Below are 20,075 nucleotides of genomic sequence, written 5' to 3' on the forward strand. Positions count from 1 at the left end.
CTGGTTAGTTGTATATCTGTTTTGGTAATGATCCCTGTCATCACAGCAGATTGTTGATTTCATGGGTTTGTATATCATTGCAAATATTTTTATCAACAATGCAAATATTTTTATGTATTTGCATTGTTGAGTTTAATGATAGCAATCATCATTAAGTTAGGAAATCCAAAGATGTATACAAACTGTTTGACAAAATGATCGTAGGGGAAAGTGAAAATTTATGGTGAAAGTTTAGAAAGGGTCTTTAAAATCTGACTATGCATATACAATGTGAGCTAGTACGACATAATTTTGTGACTTGGAAGGAGGCATTAGAGGTTGCATTGCACCTAGAGGCTATTGGAGAACAATGGGAATGCAAAGCAACATCACCAGTTGGAAGAAAAGAGGAATTAGATGGTCACACACATGGTACAATTGGGAAGAATGCAGGATCCTAAATGCAGATTATGGTGTACAAAATGTCAATCAAAAGGATATATAAAGATTGATTGTTCGATGATGAGAGCTGGGGTGGTCAATTGTGCTCAACTTCCTTTGTTTGAGGAATCTATCATGAGCATCATGACACCTCCTCTTGTGCCCTGCTTCACAAAATGAAATGTGTCATGATTATGAAGTCTATGAGAGCCTATGAGAGCCCCAATCACGACACTAATGCTTGTTGAGTGGTACAGAATTTGCCCAAGAATCAGGGAAAGCATGTCATGAATGAAAATGTGCAGTCATCACTTGCACAATCATAGTATGTGCCCTAGCTCTAGTACATGCCACCCCAATATGCACCTTAACAACAATATGCACTCCAACAATAGTTTGCTGATTGCTCCAAAGTGGCAAGGACATAGTGCAGGCCACCCAAGTTGTGGAGATGATTGCAATAGCAATCAAGGCTAAGGATTTGCCTGCTACAAGTGTAGTGGAAATGGTCATACCACGCACATGTGTGCAAACTTTCCAATTTGTAGGTTTTGTGATGCACCACATAGGATAGAGAATTGTCCTACTCTGCTGAAATGTTTTGAATTGCATAAGAAAGCTGCACAAGTGATCTACACAGCTAAATCGAAGGTAGGACATGCAGAGGAACTAGAAAAGCCCATTGGATCACAAAATATCAAATTGTCATGTCCCCTTTTTGGCCCTGGGCATTCATCATGGTCCCTTAGCCTATTTATTAATTTCTCAAATGTTAATGGGTTGGGTCAGGAAAATATTATAATTTTTAATAATCGAGTTGGTCTTAATATTATTTTTGTGTGCATTGTAAAAGACAACTTTATTATTATTTTCCAGGCTACCTAAATGGAACACAATAATTCTTAGTGATATTTATAATTTTGGAGTAACAAAAATAAATTAAAATAGATTTTTGGGAGGGATAAGTGAATATTTTTAATTTAATTTCCTCAAGAGTCTATAAAAAGAGAGTGAGGGCTAATTAGCACTATCCACCATTTTATCTATCAAACTCTTGTTTCGCAAATAGAGTCTTTTTGTTCATTTATTTGCTTTGAAATGAAAACTTTATTGAAAAATGGAGTTGAGGAGGAAAACCTCCATTCATTCCAAAGGAGTAATTCCATCCAAATATTACCTATTATTGATTTTAAGTGTTTGGTGTGTATTTATTATAGATTTTTATTAAATTTCAATGTAGTTTTCAGTTTGGAGGGGAATATCTATTATTTTATTAGCTGCTATAGTGTTCTATACCACTGGCGTAGTTTTGTACCAGTTTTGAGGGTTTTTGTTGAAGATTTATCAAGAAATCTGATTATTATTAATTGCTGTAGCATAATTCTAAGAGGTTTTGATAGGTCAATCAGCCACCATACAACAGAAAACTTGACCATTTCTGGGAGACATCACAGTAAGTGCTTTCATTGATAATTAATAGCTGATTATTAGATGATATGTGCTCATTGCATTGCTGATTACTTTGACGGTAGTATTGGTTCATTTTCTGATACAATTTTGTCTGCCAATTGCTATTATATGAAAAATTTCAGTAGTAGTAACCATTTGTAATAATTTGGAAGGTCTTCCACCAGATTGACTTATTAGTTATTTCTTGCACTTGCATTGTAATAACAGTTTGATAATATAACCACCAAGAATTGTATTTTAATTATCTACCTACTCAGTGTTAGATTCAAATCTGCTTGTTATCTGCCATTTTGGCATTGATCAGATCTATCTTTGTAATCTGCTAATTTGACATTGATCATTTGCATCCTAACTCGACATTTGGCATTGATTGTAAACTGAATAGTTTGCTACCGGTGAGTTTGAAATTAACTGCTTATTGTCCATATCCTAGTTTTTGTATGCTCTCACCTTGCTCACATCAAGACCTTGGTGATCAGAAAGAGCTTGGGTTTGTGTTGATTTTAAACATTTGGTCAATTCAGCTAATATTCTTACCAGGTACACTACACAAGCAACAAGGTGGTTTAGGCAAAGGAGCACAATAAAGTCGTTGATCTCTTTGAACAGTGCAACTTATTTCATGATGGTACACACTTCAAAGAAGCTAGGGACGAGATGGTCACTAAATGGAGACTGGAGGAGGAAACACAGATTAGCTATGCTATCCTATGCCTATTGCATCAAGGTGGTGAACTACCTGGACTGTAGCAACTTTTGGAGAAATTGGCCTTTCCAATAGTGCAAATTCATTATCAACGCTGGAACCTAAACCTGGGAATGGTGTGCACAAATTGGAACCTAATTATGACACTGAATCATTCTCAACTCTAGAGATGGACGAGTTCTTGCTGCACAATGTAATTATTGATATAGGATCCAAGGGTGATGTATCAACAAGGAATACATGGATGCCCATAGGCCAAGCAACTTCTAGAAAAACTGGCCATTTCCAATTGTGCAGGATCATCATCCATACTGGACCCCAAATCCTGGAAAGTCATACACACATTGAAACCCAGGTGTGATGCAAACAGACTCCTGAAAATCAGGACGCTTACTGCCAATTATCTCCACAGTCTGCTGCTATTTTATGAGTCTTTAAAGGAGTGAATTTAGGATCTGATCAGTTTCTTTTTGAGTTACTGTTATTTGGCATGTCTCATAGAAATCGATTTAGGGGGTTGATCTTTCTGTTAAGAAGTCAGTCTTAGAGTTAGTGATTGAATAATAAGGTGTAATATCCCTTGCCAAATCTGATTGAAAATTTCTGATTTAAATGCTCAAGGAATATTGTCAAACACTTGTCATGAAACTTCTGTACTTGCTGATTGTGATTTCTTTTTGATATTCTGATTTAAGAGATGATAACATGCATTCATTGAACTCAAAAGGACATATAACAAAGTCTGAAGTTAAATGAGAATGCAATGTAACACCTACCACTAACCTTTCAATGACACTGTGTGACAGAAATCGTATGAAATATGCATCTACAGCTGTTAGACATTTCTACGAACATTTGGCATGCATTCTAAGAGACCAAAATGCACTTACAGTAGATTGTCATTAACACAAACACTTGTCATACATACATGCAATTCCCACGTGCCAATGAGTGGTACTAACAGCAATAAATGTAGCCGCCAACAATCTGAAAATCGCTCTTCAAACCCCTTTGAATTTTTGAAGATTAACTCTTCTAAAATGCATTAGTACTATAGCGTTTACTATTCACAGGTACTGTAGCGATTTACTATTCATGGGTACTGTAGCGCACTGTTCAAGGGAACTGTAGCAGCAAATAAATCTCTGAATATAATCCCTTTCAATCTGCAAACAAACTCTAAAATAAACCCTCCAATCAGCTCAATATTGACTCTTGAATGAAGCCAACTCTCACAAGCATAATTAGATGATATCGTACACCCTCTATATGCTGTTACAATGAAGAAGCCATGCTCTCCAATGCCGATGAGCCTTGGATCCTGCAGAAACCAATGGTATTCTACACTTCAATGCTCTAGAGAAACTTCAATCAAAAACTCCAATCACATAATGAAGTTCGATTCCTTTTGCACACTTATATTTCTTCAAGAAGTTCGAACTTCTTCAAAAAGCTCTTAATTAACATTAAAATGTTATAATATTTCATTGGCATCAATAATGTAATTAAACCTTGGTTATGTGCTCATAAATTATTAATAAACTTGGCCCCCTTCTCATGATAAATAGACCCTCATTTAAGTGCTTTATAATATAAAGTCATTTTATAACTTAATAATATAATCTCCAAATAATTAATGTTTAATTGAGCCAATTAAACATTAATATCTCCATGAATACTCTGTATTTTCGAACGTCGTCTGAACTAGGAGCTAACATGAGGAGACTGCATATGACCATACCCCCTTTACTAAAAATAGCAGGGGTCCATCTCTAACATCCCAAGACTTACTAAAAATAGTAAGTAGAGCAAATGATGTCTGAATGATGCCAAACAAAGACCAAACTGAAGCACTCTGAACACTAGGGATGATACCAATCCTCAAAAGACCCTCTAACCAATCCCATTAGCCTACGAGGGTTAGGGTAATAGGCTAATCCTCACTAAAGAACTGATGTCAACAAAAAGGGGATATCACAGTCCGCCCAGTAATGTTCCCTTCTTAGACCTAATCTTTGACTTGGTCATTATTGGCTTCAGGGCATGATTGAAGAGTTAAGTTGATATATTTAATTAAAAGGTCACGTTTTAATATTATATTCGAACGTTGACCCCTTGGCCTAGTCTATTGACTTTATGTTGTTTTGAAAAGTGGGCTTTTTGAGGGTGGCGCCTTCATTAAAGATTATTTTATTAATTTCCAAAGTCAAAGCAAGCTTAATGTGGGCGCATTTATCAAGGTATTGAATTTAATTAAAATATCAATATTAAGCTTGAAAGGAAAAGGATGCCATCTTGGAGAAAGGATTAGGGTTTGGATATTGAAGTGGATTTTAGGGTTTCATGAAGTCAACAGGAAGTTATAAAAGGAAGACTTTGAGCATCATTTCACATCTTTGGTCTATAGTACTGTTATGTTGCCGGTTTGGCTCTGGGTTTGCTTCGAGGAATGAAGGCCTCCTAGCTCGGGCACCGCTTCTTGTTTGTGAGACAACAACTAGTGGTGATTTTAGTCTAGTTTGTGAGTTCCTTGAAATTTGTGCATTGTAATCAGCATTGTAGTTCTTAGTTTCTGATTTTTGCATATTAGAAGTTCCTGGTTTTTGCATGTTAGCTTCAGCAGATTGGATGTTTAATTCATAAATCAAAAAAGACAAAGAAATTCGTTGTGGGTATTGCATATTCCCTTCCATATAGGAAAGGTGCCCATGTGTGCCAATTTGTAGATTTATTTGTGAAGCATCAGATTTTTAAAAGAGAAATCGCCTTTCCAGCTGGGTCGTACCTTTGCTGTCTTGGGAATTGTGCATTGACTGTTAGATGCTTTTTAAGTCTATTTTCTGTTCTTAGTCTGAGCGCCTCCTTTCTATTAGAGTTTTGCAATTGATATCAAGCATTTTGAATGAGTAAAGAGTGAGTTCCGAGCATTTCAAAGGAATCCTATGTTGCTGGTTATTTGTTGAAAGGTGCAGGTCTGTTAAATCAGTTTGGAGAAATTTGCAATATCTTTATTCGATGGTGGTGAAAGTTCTTTGAAAGCGATGGGAATGCTTCATTGAAGATTTATTCAAGTCTGGAGAAAAGGTTGGATCTGTTTATTGCCATTTCCGTTAATCTTACTTCTTAGCAAAGGAATTCATTAATATTGTACCTCTCTATTTATATGCTGATACGTATTGTTTGCAAGATTTCATCTTTCATAGTGTAAGCTGGCAGTAGTACTGACAGCAGAGTAAAATCTTGCTTTATCAAATTGTAATGCTCTTCTTACTTTCAGCATTTGATATTGTATTTAATTGACCTCCGCCCTATGGTAGCTACTTTCCCATTATGGGTTAGCAAGCACATTCTAGGTGTTGAGTATTTCCAGCTTCCGCATTTCTTTTCAAGCATTGTTTTGTAATCACTCCGCCATATGGTCGCCCCTCACTCCATTCTGGATTGGGTAGCACATACTTGGTGTAGAGTTCCCTTTCAGCATTTAGGGTAGAAGATCCTCTGACCATATGCTCGCCATCATCGGCGCCATTCTTGGTTAGAGTTATTGCATAAGCAATTTGTTTTAGATCCTTTGACCAATGCTCACACCTTGCCCACAACGGGATCCTGGTGTACATTCTGGTTAGAGTTGCTTCAGCACGTTTTGGTTTATCTTCTAACCTTAACGGGTGCATTGAATGTAATTTGTAATTTGTACAAACGAAAAAATTTGGCTCGGAATATTTCACGCCCCTCCTGAAATTGCTTGTCCCCAAGCAATCTCGATGGCAAATAGACTCCTCCACCTGGATCCCAAGTGAAGACCTGCACAATTTCCCTGCTATCAACAAATGACTCCTGTAACCCTGACACATCAAGTTGAACCTGTTGAATCAACTCATCCCCGCCACCTAGTGTCACTGGAGTAAGAGTCTCAAGTGGAGGCAACTCATAGCACTGATCTTGGTTGCTACCAAACTTGGCACAAGGTATGCTGTCATACAAACTGTCCATCACATGTGCCATTGAACTGTGCATCTGCAACAAATCACGTACATGAGGGTCAAATGTGAAAATGTACATGTTCGACATCATGTGCACACCCATAAATTTCTTTGCAAGCTCTGTCTGAAACCCCGATGCACCCAAAAGATCCCAAACCTCGAATAGAAGCATGCAACGTAGATCCTCAAACTCCTGTTGCTCAACTTTGATCTCATCTTCACCATGCCAAAAGTGGTGAAGCCAACCAATGGAACCCACCCAAACTACAATGTTAACCCTGTCATCACTCGGGTCCCAGAGCAAACTGCACTCACATCCATCTTCGATAAAGAGATACAAATTCTTGAAGGTATCTGCAACTCCACAACTATCTCTCACCTCTGCTAGACTCCCACAGATGTGCTGACTCGACAAGTAATCCAGCTTGCAACTATTGACACCATAATCACCCTGTAACCATGTATCCATATGAAATCTCGGTGAGATAAGAGTGACCAACCCTGTCGGATACACATCAGTATAATGGAAAACTGACTGGTGTCCCTGCAAATAATTTCCTACAATCATCTGAATCAAGTACTTGCAGCCTCTAGTCCCATCTTTTGTAGATGGCGACCCTCCATCCCACGAGGGATGATATAATCCCTGAGCCAATCCACACCTACGCATCATCGGGTCATCCACGTGTGGATCAAAGGAAAAGTGGTGAGCACTCCTCACAATGTAATTCCTGAAGCAGGCTCCAACCTCGATCAACGACTCATCACTAACAGCTCTAGAATCAAAAGATGACTCCAAACTCTGGCCCCGAAAAGCGGATTGGGTAGGGCCTCTAGCAACCTGCTCAACAAACCCAATCGCAAAATCTCTATTTGGAAGCATTGTAGCCAAAGTGTCTACAATTGCTCCCACAAGACGCTTGATGGCATGAGAACCTCGAATGAGAGTATCCTCAGTAGCTCCATACAGACCATCCTGAAACTCGAAACTCTCAAGTAAGTGCTCAACAAATAAGTTGGCGCCGTAAAAACGAAATCAGTTTGAATCAACTTTATCTCCAGAAACCTGCAGCTGATGACTCTAACTGTGAGTCCCAACAAACTGTCCACCCAGATCAACTGCAAGAGATGAGGAAACAGATTTGCTTCCAAGAGAGGGAAACAAATCAGTGTGAGAGCCATACTCCCAACCAAGTAACGCTCTACCAGTCACTTATGTAGATGAGGGAGTGTCATGGTGCACCAACTCACAACTCTCTGGAGAACCCATCACCGCCATACTAGCACTATCAACAATTTGACCTGCATCACCTGTCATAGCACCGATCACTGAAGAACCTAGTGCAACATGTGGTTCTACACTGCTCTCAACCAAGATGCTCATCCCATCTGAATCAACTGCACCTAACTCAGTGATGGAGACAACAACATCCTTAACATATCCATCACCACATCCATGATCCGTGGATATAAGACCATCACCAACTGCCACTGTAGGAGACTTACAACAGATTGTCATTAACACAAACACTTGGCATACATACATGTAATTCCCACGTGCCAATGAGTGGTACTAACCATAGATGGACTACTCACCGAAAACTCGCCGAGTTTCAATAACTCGCCAAGTTTTTGAGCCTGGCGAGTAGTTACTACTTCTACTCGCCAGAAAACTCACCAAGTTTTTGGCGAGTTTTTGGCAAAAACTCGGCGAGTCCGAGTTAAAAACTCGGCCGCCTGGGTCTCTTAGCCGAAAATGGCAAAACAGTAATGCATTTTTTGTTTTTTGATTGTGTTTTGGGCTGAGAAGGGGGAAGTGGACTTGTAGTGAGTTGCAAGGTGATTTGGAGTGATTTTTGAGTGATTCTAAGTGGATTTGAAGGGGATTTAATGGGAAAATCAGATTCCCAGGTAAGTTTTTGCATTTTTTTTCTATGCTTTTTTAAAACAATTTGTTTATTTTTTGTTGCATTTAGATGGATTAGAAATGATTCCTAGGTAATCTAAATCATTTCTAAGTTATTTGCACAAGATTTAACACTAGATTTGACAAGTTTTGTTGAATTTTCACAATTTTTTTGAAGAATCTAGTTTTCAAAAAAAAATTCAAACCCTACTTTTTTTGAAAAAAAACTTTGAATGATGTCTAAATTTATTTAAACTAATGTAGATAGTTTGCTAAATTGTTTAACTAAAATGTTAATTTTTTTTTTCACTTTGTATGTGTAGGTTAAGTAAGCATTAATTATGGCAAGGGAGCAATGGCCACTAGATCCATGCCCATCTGGATATATAGGCACCCGTCCTAGAGGTGCTAGAGATGGGGCATGGAGGTATGCCTATGAGGGACCCGATCCTGGGTCAGTTATATGCATAAAATGTGAGAAAATACTTCATGGGGGCATCAATCGCCTCAAATACCACCTTGCAGGAATAGATAGGCATGATGCTAGAGCATGCCCTGGGACCAATGAAGAAATAAAAAGACAAATGAATGCCCTACTTGCAATTGGGGAAGAGAAGAAATTGCAAAGGGAGAGGGCAAAGCTAGCCATGAGATCAGCCATAGCTGAATCTCAAGGTGTTTCTGTTGACCTTGTGTTGTGACGTTTTCACACATCGCCCCATTGCAAATGGGGACCCCTGCTTTTTTTTGCTTTTTAGGGTTTGTTTTTAGGTCTTTTAGGGTTTTGTCAGTTAGCCTTTGCATTTTGAGTGTCGCCAAGGGGATCACCTGGATAGCAAGTCTGGCTTGAGTGATGTCCTGATCCTGAAATTTTGGCTAAGTCTGAAAGTCCTGATCCTGAAATTTGGCTAAGTCTGGAAAGTCCTGATCCTGAAATTTGACTAAGTCTGGAAACTGAAAAACCTCCAAAAATTAGATTTTGCAATATAACTCCTAGAGGTTTGAAACCACTCTCAAACATCCTAAAAGTATATATGGAATATAACTTAAAAAGTATGTTTCTTCTTTCTTATACTTAAATGTTATATTCCATAAAAATTATCCTATCGGAGAGTTCGAAAAGTCAAATTTCGCTCCTGTCCTTCACTGAGGATCCAGAGCGCATAGCGCTCCTGTCCCTCTTAGGAGGACCAAGGCAAAAGCGCTCCTGTCCCTCTCCAAGGGACCAGGGCGAAAAGACTTATTTGAGTCATTCCTGGCCATGTTTGGTCAAATTGAAACATCAAAGGCATAGTGAAGGACGAAATGAACATGATAAAGCATCCAGACTTGATCAAAGACGATGAAATGATGGAGTTTTTGTCTAGAAAGGTAAAAGTGCTCCTGTCCCTCACTGAAGGACCAGAGCGATTTTCTTTATATGCACAATTTTAGACCTCTTTTGGACATTAACTCTTTTATTCATAGCATGAAGTAAGATGAAATCTTCCCTAGCAAAGGAATTTCGAGGTGAAAAGTGAGACAATTTGGCTTAGAAGGCAAAAAGTGCTCCTGTCCCTCACTGAAGGACCGGAGCTTGAATTTCAAATTTGCACTACCTTTGCAAGATTAAAGTGATTTTACGATTTGAAGAGGTCAAGGGAAGCATGTTTTGTCCATTGAATATAATTTAAGCGGTTCACAAAGGAGTAAATCAACCCAAATGACAAAAAGTGCTCCTGTCCCTCACTGAAGGACCATGGCACTTTTTCAAGTTTCTCCTCTTTGTTTGATATTTTATGGCAAAACTTGACTTGGATGGGAAGGACGAATGATGTTTTATGCCTTAGACACAATTGAGAGTTTCAAAGAACAAAGAAGTACGCCAAAAGGCAAAAAAGTGCTCCTGTCCCTCTCCAAGGGACCAGAGCGATTTTCCAAGAAAGTGTAAATCTCTTGCAAAGACAAGGCAAGTTTGTGATTGAAATGAATGGAAGAGGACATGATTAGCCCATTGAAGATAATTTGGGAAGCTAGCAAAGGACGGATAAACTTGAAGTTGAAAAAGTGCTCCTGTCCCTCACTGAAGGACCAGAGCGCTTAACATGTTATCTAGCCTTTCTCACCAATTTTGGACAAATTGAGGCCAAGGCGCAAGTTTGAAAAAGTGTTTAAAATGCCTTGAAGTGGAATTGAGATGCGAGAGTTGCAAATTTTGACGACAACTGGCAAAAGTGCTCCTGTCCCTCACTGAAGGACCAAGGCGATTTTTATAAAATCAACAATTTCCCTCCGAGATTATGATAAGGCAAGGTTGTGCGAGATAGGAAAGGATCTTCTAAAGCATGGTGAACAAAGGTTTGACTTCAAAAATTGAGAATCCTAACCTAAAAATGAAAAAGTGCTCCTGTCCCTCTCCAAGGGACTAGAGCGAAGTTAATGGCATTCATTATTTTTTACCATATTTGGGCGTTAATATCCTCCAAATTGCATTAGATGCCAAATTGCTAACTTTGGGATATTTGAAAAAATTAATTAAATTGGCATTTAATAAATTAATTTTGGGCCTCAAAAAATCGAATTTTTTATTAGAAAGACATTTAAAATTAATTTTTGTGAAATTAAAAATTAAAAGTTGAGCGCACAAGGCATTATTTTGCCTTTATTTGACAAGTCGGCCTACTCCTTTTGAGGTTTTATTTATTATTTCACCTTTTATTTGCTAGGTCGGCCTCATGGGTAAGTGGAAGGTGAGCGCTCTATATATTGGAGGTGTTTTTTTCACAATTCAAATCATTCACTCATTACTTCAAGTGCGAATTTGGAGAGCAAGAAGAAGGTGCGAAATCTAGCTGGAGTGGAGCGAATTTCTACTAAGTGTGAAGACTAAGGAGGGCGAAATTCATCTTGAAGGCTATTGGAGAGGCGAATTTCTTGCTAGATTGGAGGATAATTTCCAAATTTTTTGAAGACATTTGAAGGCGAATTTCCAGATTTTTGAAGAGGCTAGTGGAGTTTATTCTTTTTCAAACTAGAGGAGGCGTACTTCATCCAAGGAAGGACTATAAATCTTGCCCAACAAAATCCGGTCCTCTTCCTTCATTTTTCAAGGTTTTGTACTTAGATACTCAAAGGGAAGGTATGAAGAATCATTTTTTGAAGTTCTTATTCAAGACTTATTATGATCCCATTGCAATTTTGTAAAGTCTAAGTCTTGAAGATCCAAATTCCATTCATTATTAATTTGAAAATGTGTAGTTCTTGATTTATCATGACTTTTTTCAAATTAATATCTTAAGTTTTACCGTTGAAAGGTCTTAAATTTCATGCTTTAAGGTTTGATGCTCAAAAGACTAACTTTAATATTTTGTGTAAGCATCAAATGGAGATCCCGGAGTTGTAAAATAAGCCAGATCAAGGACAGTCTCCTCCAAGAAGATCAAGCAAGGACAAGGGCGACCTCCTCCAGTCTAGCATTGACAAGGATGGCTTTCTTCAATAAAACATCAACAAGGGCGACCTCTTCCAATCCAGCATTCCAAGGCGAGGTACATCAATCATCCTGCACATCAAGGACACAAGAAGTCAGAGCAAGGGTTCGTTGAAGAAGCAGATAGTTCCAGATGAGTTAATTAAAGCTAGCTTCTCAACAACATCAAATTGAATATCTACCAAGCTACAAGTGTCGGACGAGGTGGCATCCTAGTCATCACTTCTCCAGTCAGTGTGGTCCACCTCAGCATGTCCAGATTCAATGTACCTAACTCATGGAAGGTGGCACAAACTTCGATGTACCTACCCCAACTATCCATTGGTCGATTTTTCCAGAGAGGACATGTGTCCAAGCTATACAATTTTATCATTGGTCAAGCATTAAATGTTATGTAATGGTTGTAACAAACCCTAATTAGGGTTTTCATTGTAAAATCTTGGCCATTGATCTCGAATTGATCTAAGCCATCGAATTGTGTTGAGGGCACTATATAAGCCCTGGCATTTCATTTGTAAAGGCAATAGTTAGAAGGAGTTAGAAAGGAGAATAGAATAGAAGATAGAAAGTCAGTAGTTAGAATAGCGAATTAGAATAGCAATTAGAGTAGAGTAGAGAGAGAAGGCAAAGATTGTTGCCAAGATGTTGTTGTAAAAGATTTGTAACTTCATTGAAGAAATGGTGAAATTTATGGGTCGATTCGACAATTTGCATGGTCTTTATACTTCTCATATTTGATTTCATGTTATTAAATGAGTGGAAGAAATGTGCTTGATTGATGGTGGAATTCGTATATCCATACTACTAGCAGTTTGTTGATTGCAGACTTGCCTTGCGTAGTCAACTGGAATCATTTAGCTTAAGCTTAACTTCAATTGTCGCTTCTTCATTGATATGCATCAACCTGATGGTGTCCATGCCTGCAGTGATGATTTGAACATCATAAAGCTTTCCTTCGAAGATCGCACTAACCTTGTGGAGATGGTCCTGTGATGTCAAAACAAGACTTAGTTAGAATTTCATCAAAGATCATTCATTGCTCCTACATTCTTAGTATTAGACTTAGATCCTCTCCTCGCCCTCGTCTTTTTTCCTTTTTTCAAATCAAAGCTAGTAAAATCCTGTGTTCCAGCAATATTCAAAGCAAATCAGAAGTTCAGTCATCAAGTGTAAGTCCCCTTGTGATTCCAGCAAATCACATCATACCACAGAGAGCTTATCCACACGTAGAGATCCTACAGCAAAGAACCTTGAAGTCACCCTGATTGATCCTTTTCGCGATATCTTCAGCATTCAGAGGCTTTACTCGAGAGGATAAGGTACCCTTGGGTATTTTATTCTATGTTTGATAGTGTACAAAATACATGTCAACACCTTGAAGAGGAACAAGAAGCACTTGAGGGCATAGTGGGCTCTCAGCGTGGCCCACGTATCCGCAAACCCACCATCACCTCGCCCATTGCTTTTGCTTCCTCTAGTAGACTACCTGGCAATGTTCCACTTCCATCACCACGAGCAAGGTCCATAGGTGATTATTTTGTGCCCAGGAACACACCTAGAGAACAACCATCATTTGAGGCCACTAGATGGAATAAGGAGGTACATGAGAAAACTAACATTGCAGTAGCTGATTTTTGGTACTTCAACAACATTGCATTCAAGGTGGCATAGAATGCTTATTGGCTGAATTTGGTGACTGCTATGACAATTTCAGGAAAGGGGTACAAGGCCCCTTCTCGCAAGGATTTGAGTGGGAGGTTAGTAAATTACTACATAGTCCACTTGATTTCATTTTTAATTATTTTTTAGATTTCTTGTTTATTAAATCAAAATTGTGTAGTAAGACCTAATTTCACTTTGCACTTACAGGTTGCTCACAATGGCAGTTGGTAGGGCAAGAGAAGTGATGGAGGATCAAAAAACTGAATAGGCAAATTGTGGCTGCACCATTCTTTCTGATGGGTGGACAGATGGCAAGAACCGCACCATCATCAATTTTTTGGTTGGTTGCAAGGAGAATGTAGTATTCTTGAAATCTGTTGATGCCTCCAACAAGGTGAAAAATGCAGAAACATTGGCTGGAATGTTGGAGCATGTCGTCATGGAGGTGGGGGTAGAGAATGTGGTGCAAATCATCACAGATAATGCAGCAGCATATGTGTCAGCAAGTAGAATCCTTTTAAATTATCACCTTTAGGCATTAGCAATATTTTCATTTGTTGTGGCTTTGTTTTACTTGGTTGCATATTTCTTAAGAATAAATTCTTCTTTTACAGGAAGAATCCTCCAAGAGAGGCACCCCACTCTTTTTTGGACACCTTGTGCTGCACATGTCCTTGACCTTCTCTTGGAGGACATAGGAAAACTTGAGTGGGTGACTCCAGTTGTGGAAGATGCAAGGAAGATCACCAAATATATTTACAATCACCCCTGGGTCCTACATTTGATGAGACAGCACACCCAAGGGAAAGATTTGGTGAGAGCTGGTGTCACAAGGTTTGCAACGATTTTCTTGACGTTGCAAAGCCTTCTTGCTGCATTGACTTCTTTGAAACAAATGTTTGTGAGTGGAGAATGGCTTAACTCACCTTATTCAAAGAAGCCTGAAGGAGAGGCTGTCGCATGCATAGTCTTCGACAGCCAATTTGCACAAAGAGCTACAAAGATTGTGAAGGTTGTTACTTTAAAACTTTAATTTTTAAATTTTAGTTATTCTTGATTCAAGTCTCTCATTACTAATTTGTAACTTCATTATTTAAATTTTAATCTTTTTGTAATTTGTACTTTTCAATTGTAGGTGTCAGAGCCCTTGGTTCGAGTTCTTCGCTTGGTGGATGGGGATAAAACCCCAATGGGATATCTTTATGAGGCCATGGATAGGGCCAAGGAGTCTATCAAAAATTACTACAAGGGGGATAGGCTCAAATTTGATCCCATTTGGGAAATTGTTGATAGGAGGTGGAACAATCAGCTCCACCAACCCATTCATGCAGCAGGGTACTTCCTCAGCCCTCGTTTTAGGTTTGGGGGTTCTTACTCAGATTCGAATGGAGAAGTCATGGAGGGCCTCAGTACATGCATTGAGAGGATGGTACCTAAAGTTGAGGAGAGAGACCTCATTGTGAGTGAGCTCCAAAATTATGAGGGAGGAAGGGGTAAGCTATTCTCTTCAGAGCTGGCTAGGAGAGGAAGAACCACTCAAACCCCAAGTATAACATTTGCCATTTGGATTTTGGGATCTAAAGACTAAAATGATTGATAAATTATGTTTTCTCTTTCCTCTTTGCTTTCTAACTTTTCCATTTTATTTATTTTGCAGATGCTTGGTGGCAAAATTGGGATGGAAACACCCCACATCTCAAGAAATTTGCCCTCAGAGTCTTATGTCAGCCTTGCAGTTCATCCAATTGTGAGCGCAATTGGAGCTTGTTTGAAGCAATCCACATGAAGAAGAGGAGCAAGTTAGCGCAGAAACGGCTCAATGACCTTGTCTACGTGCAATATAATCTTCGATTATGCGTAAAGAAGGTAGAGGAACTACAAGGTGGTCCAATTGACTTGGATGATATAGATCCTTACAGTGATTGGACATCACAGGAGCAGCCTCCATTATTTTCCGACACTGACATCACTGATTTGGAGAGGCAGGCAATGGAGGAGGGGGGTGGATTTGGTTTCAGGCTGGATGACATTGAGGAGGATGAGGATGAGGATGAGGATTCATTGCCAATGCCACAGGCAGGTGGAGACATAGTTTCATCCAGGATGGAGGATGAGTCTCAATCAACCATACCGAGCGAGGAGGCACAATCACGCCTAGTCCCACAACAAACTCATACGACTAGACAGTCTAGACCCTCTAGTTCTACCTCTCCCCATGTTTTTGCTAGAGCTAGGAAGAGGAAGTTGTAATTGTAATTTGTAATGATGTATTTACTTTTGTTTTTACAAAAACTATTTAGTAATTTACTATTTTGCTTCCAGGCTTCTAGCCATCAGCATTCCTCATGAGGATGCGATTTTGTAGACACTTTGCATTTAAATATATCTAAAATCAACTTGTTTATTTTGTGTTATCATTTATTGACTCATTGGATGCATCTTCTCATTAAATTTTGCAAAAGAAATGCATTTTTTACTAAGTTTAAGCGTGTTTTTAAGTTGCCGAGTTTTTCGCCGAGTTTTTCCCGAGTTTTCACCGAGTTTTTTTCCCAGGGGCTTGGCGAGTCGAGCCGAGTCACGAGTAGTTCAACTATGGTACTAACAATAATAAATGTAGCCTCCAACAATCTGAAATCGCTCTTCAAACCCCTTTGAATCTATGTAGATTAACTCTTCTAATATGCATTAGTACTGTAGCGTTTACTATTCATGGGTACTGTAGCGCACTGTTCATGGGCACTGTAGCAGCAAATAAATCTCTGAATATAATCCCTTTCAATCTGCAAACAAACTCTGAAATAAACCCTCCAATCAACTCAATATTGACCCCTGAATGAAGCCAACTCTCACAAGCATAATCAGATGATATCGCACACCCTCTATATGTTGTTACAATGAAGAAGCCACGCTCTCCAATGCCGACGAGCCTTGGATCCTGCAGAAACCCTTGGTATTCTACACTTCAATGCTCTAGAGAAACTTCAATCAAAAACTCCAATCACATAATGAAGTTTGATTCCTTTTGCACACTTATATTTCCTCAAGAAGTTCAAACTTCTTCAAAAAGCTCTTAATTAACATTAAAATGTTATAATATTTCATTGGCATCAATAATGTAATTAAACCTTGGGTTATGTGCTCATAAATTATTAATAAAATTGGCCCCCTTCTCATGATAAATAGACCCTCATTTAAGTGCTTTATAATATAGTCATTTTATAACTTAATAATATAATCTCCAAATAATTAATGCTTAATTGAGCCAATTAAACATTAATATCTCCATGAATACTCTGTATTTTAGAACGCCGTCTGAACTAGGAGCTAACATGAGGAGACTGCATATGACCATACCCCCTTTACTAAAAAAAGCAGGGGTCCATCTCTAACATCCCAAGACTTACTAAAAATAGTAAGTAGAGCAAATGATGTCCGAATGATGCCAAACGAAGACCAAACTGAAGCACTCTGAACACTGGGGGTGATATCAATCCTCAAAAGACCCTCTAACCAATCCCATTAGCCTACGAGGGTCAGGGTAATAGGCTAATCCTCACTAAAGAACTGATGTCAACAAAAAGGGGACATCATATAAGGAATCGCATGAATCGTAGGATGATAGTATTTGGACGAATGTAATTTTCAGATTTGCAATAATAAATACAGCGCTGTGTTTTGAAGGCTAATGCAGCCTGATTTCTTTGTTAATTTCTGTCCTATTATGCTTATTTCCTTCCTATATAGAGCAGGGGTTGTTTATTTGAAGGATCTGAGAATAATCTGCATCAAGGTGTGACACTAAATTATCGTTGACACGCTGTAATTATTGTTATAGGTTCCGTGGTTAATGTGCTAACAAGAAGTGAATGGGGGCCATCCTACACTAGTATCACTTCCACACATTTTGTACATGACCAACATTATGCGTTAGAGACCAATAAGCATGTTGAAAAATGTGGATGTCAGCATAGAAGGGATGATGTTTCAGCTTGATTTTGAAGGAATTGATATAGCTGGGGCAGAAAGAAACCCAATACTGTTAGGCTGACCCTTCGCTTGCAGGCCGTTGCAGATACGTGTTTCTTCAAACAGTGCATCATGAGCTTTGAGAATGGCGAGAAGTGTCTCATCATCCCCTTGGGTCCAGCACAGGATTCAGCATAGGTAGAATCAATACACAGTGAGGTTCAGGATCTAGAGGATTTGTATAGAATTGCTGCTGGAAATCAGGCCAGAATTGAACCAAGTGAGGAAGGAGTTTTAAACAGAGAAGGTTTTTCTGAGGCAGATTCAGAGGTAATGATGGAAAGATGGTCGATCGAGGAAAATGAACTCCCAGGAAAATCTTGTGCCAGAGTGCTTAACGTGCTCAGATATAGCACTAGCTACATGGTACCGGTAACAAATAGAATCGAACAAAGTACCAGCAGCGTGGGTGTGCAGAAAGATTTCGGCGTATACATATATACAAACAAAAATTGTTTTATTTGTATTTAAAATTATTCAGTTGCACTAAAAAAACTTAGCCTCGTTTGAATTGAAACATGTGACACATTATAAAATGTGCATACATTGCTCTGTACAAACATTGCACTTACATTCCTCTGTACAAATTTCCTCTTCTTAGAGGGAATTCATAACCCAAGTTGGAGTGCCCAATAGGTGGGTTAAGGATGTCACCATCACCTTTTTCAAATATGCGTATACCGTATCGAATTCGTTATATGATCGAACTTTCTTTAGGAAAATACTGTGTGATTGTGGCGGAGACATAAAAAGGCCTAATTTATTTAGTTATGATCTTGCTGTGGAATTCAAAATATTTAAGACGGTGGTAGCAGAGAGAATTTTCAGCAGATGAATTAATTGAAGGTAGAGACTTACATGAGCATCAATTCCCATTTTACGAAGTTGAATTGCAGCAGACAGTCCGCCAAGCCCACCGCCAACTATAACGGCCCTCTCAACCAATGGTTTTCGGTCACTTTTAGAGGTGCTGCTAACTGCCATTGAAGGAACTCCAGCTGATAGGGACGCGAGATTAGCCAGGGTTATCGCCATCTTCGCTAGGCAAGTAGAGAATCCATCGCAGCTTAACGAAAAAATAGAGATATATTCTCAACCACAAATCAACTTGTTTTTCTGAAATGAGTTGGATACAACGGTGATAACGTCCAAAGATAATATGAAATAAATTAGATTTTATTTAACTGATCACACAGAGCCAAAACAATATAGATTAGAAACAAAAGGTGAGAGTTAAAGTGATGACACCTTATATATTATGAAGACATTGAAAATTGTCAGTTTAAGCATTTCATATGAAGAGATAATACTGAGCAAAAATGTTAATTTCTTTTTCTAGGAATTCTAATTTAGAGAAGAGATTAACAGATTTTATAGGACCTTTATTATTTTTGGATTTCACATACTATTTTCTCTTGGATGTTACTAAAAATATTGGACAAAAATGCTAATTTCTTATTTCAAGAATTCTAATTTCAAGAAGAGTAGACATATTTTACAAGGCTTGTGTTAAGAGGGTCGTATTACTTTTGGGTCCCATTTACTATTTTGGTCTCTTGGACATTACTAAAAATCTTTCATTTCAATTGTCGCTTTCATAAAGAGGGGCCTCCTAAAATTATTGAGATTTTTTCAGTTATTATAAATAGGTGGTGTAGTCACATAAATCTCTCTAGTTTAATTAAATGAATATTTGTTATTTATTTGATTAAAAACCCACTAGCCATCAATTAATTAAATTAATATTTAATTAATTAATCTTCAAAACATTTTTTTATTAATTAAATAAATTTTTATTTTTTTTTAATTAATTCATTAAACCAAATTCACAATCAATTAAATGAATAAATCCTATTTATTCAATTTAATCCCTTTTCCTCTTTTAAATAAAACATTTATTTAAATCATTAAATCCCCCCCACTTGCATTTTCCAAAAAATGCAACTTGCACCTATTTATTAAAATAAATGAATTTTATTTTAAATAAATCTTATTTTCCCTCACCCACCAAACCCACTTGCAATCCTAACCCCCTTCTAGATTCTTCTAAGCCCTTCCTAATTAGCCTAATCCATCCCCTAATTATTGTCACATTCCTAAGCAAATTGGAGTCACTTCTCAAATACTTCAAAATCTTTGAAAAGCATTAAATGCTTTGAGTGTTCAACAAATTAACCCCTAAAGTCTTCCAAACCACTAATGGCTCTTACATGACCATTTATGGTTAATTCCACTTGCACACATGGTTAAGGACTTTGACCCCTAACTTAACCCTCATGTGACCCATGTGTCTCCTCAAGCATTTATTGCTTTGACCATGGTTATCCCTTTTACCTTTGCACAAGAGTTTATCCATTGGATAAAATCATTATTCTTTGGATAATGAGTTTATCCATTGGATAAAATCATTATTCTTTGGATAATGAATTTATT

General features: G+C 38.1%; 1 protein-coding gene across 5 annotated transcripts in view; it reads right to left on the reverse strand.

Moving 5' to 3' along the window:
• The window catches only part of LOC131073985 (uncharacterized), a 224,768-nt gene extending 205,959 nt beyond the window's left edge, over positions 1–18,809 (reverse strand). The window contains exon 1 of one of the 5 annotated variants that reach the window (XM_058010532.2): positions 18,501–18,809. In XM_058010532.2, the coding sequence (XP_057866515.1) occupies positions 18,501–18,677 (177 nt within the window). In that variant the 5' untranslated portion in view covers positions 18,678–18,809. The remainder of the gene's footprint in view (positions 1–18,500) is intronic. The other 4 variants (XM_058010529.2, XM_058010528.2, XM_058010531.2 and 1 more) reach the window with 4 other exon arrangements.
• Between the last annotated feature and the right edge of the window lie 1,266 nt (positions 18,810–20,075).

This window comes from Cryptomeria japonica, chromosome 9, assembly GCF_030272615.1.
Source record: "Cryptomeria japonica chromosome 9, Sugi_1.0, whole genome shotgun sequence".
In the NCBI taxonomy this organism is placed as follows: domain Eukaryota; kingdom Viridiplantae; phylum Streptophyta; class Pinopsida; order Cupressales; family Cupressaceae; genus Cryptomeria; species Cryptomeria japonica.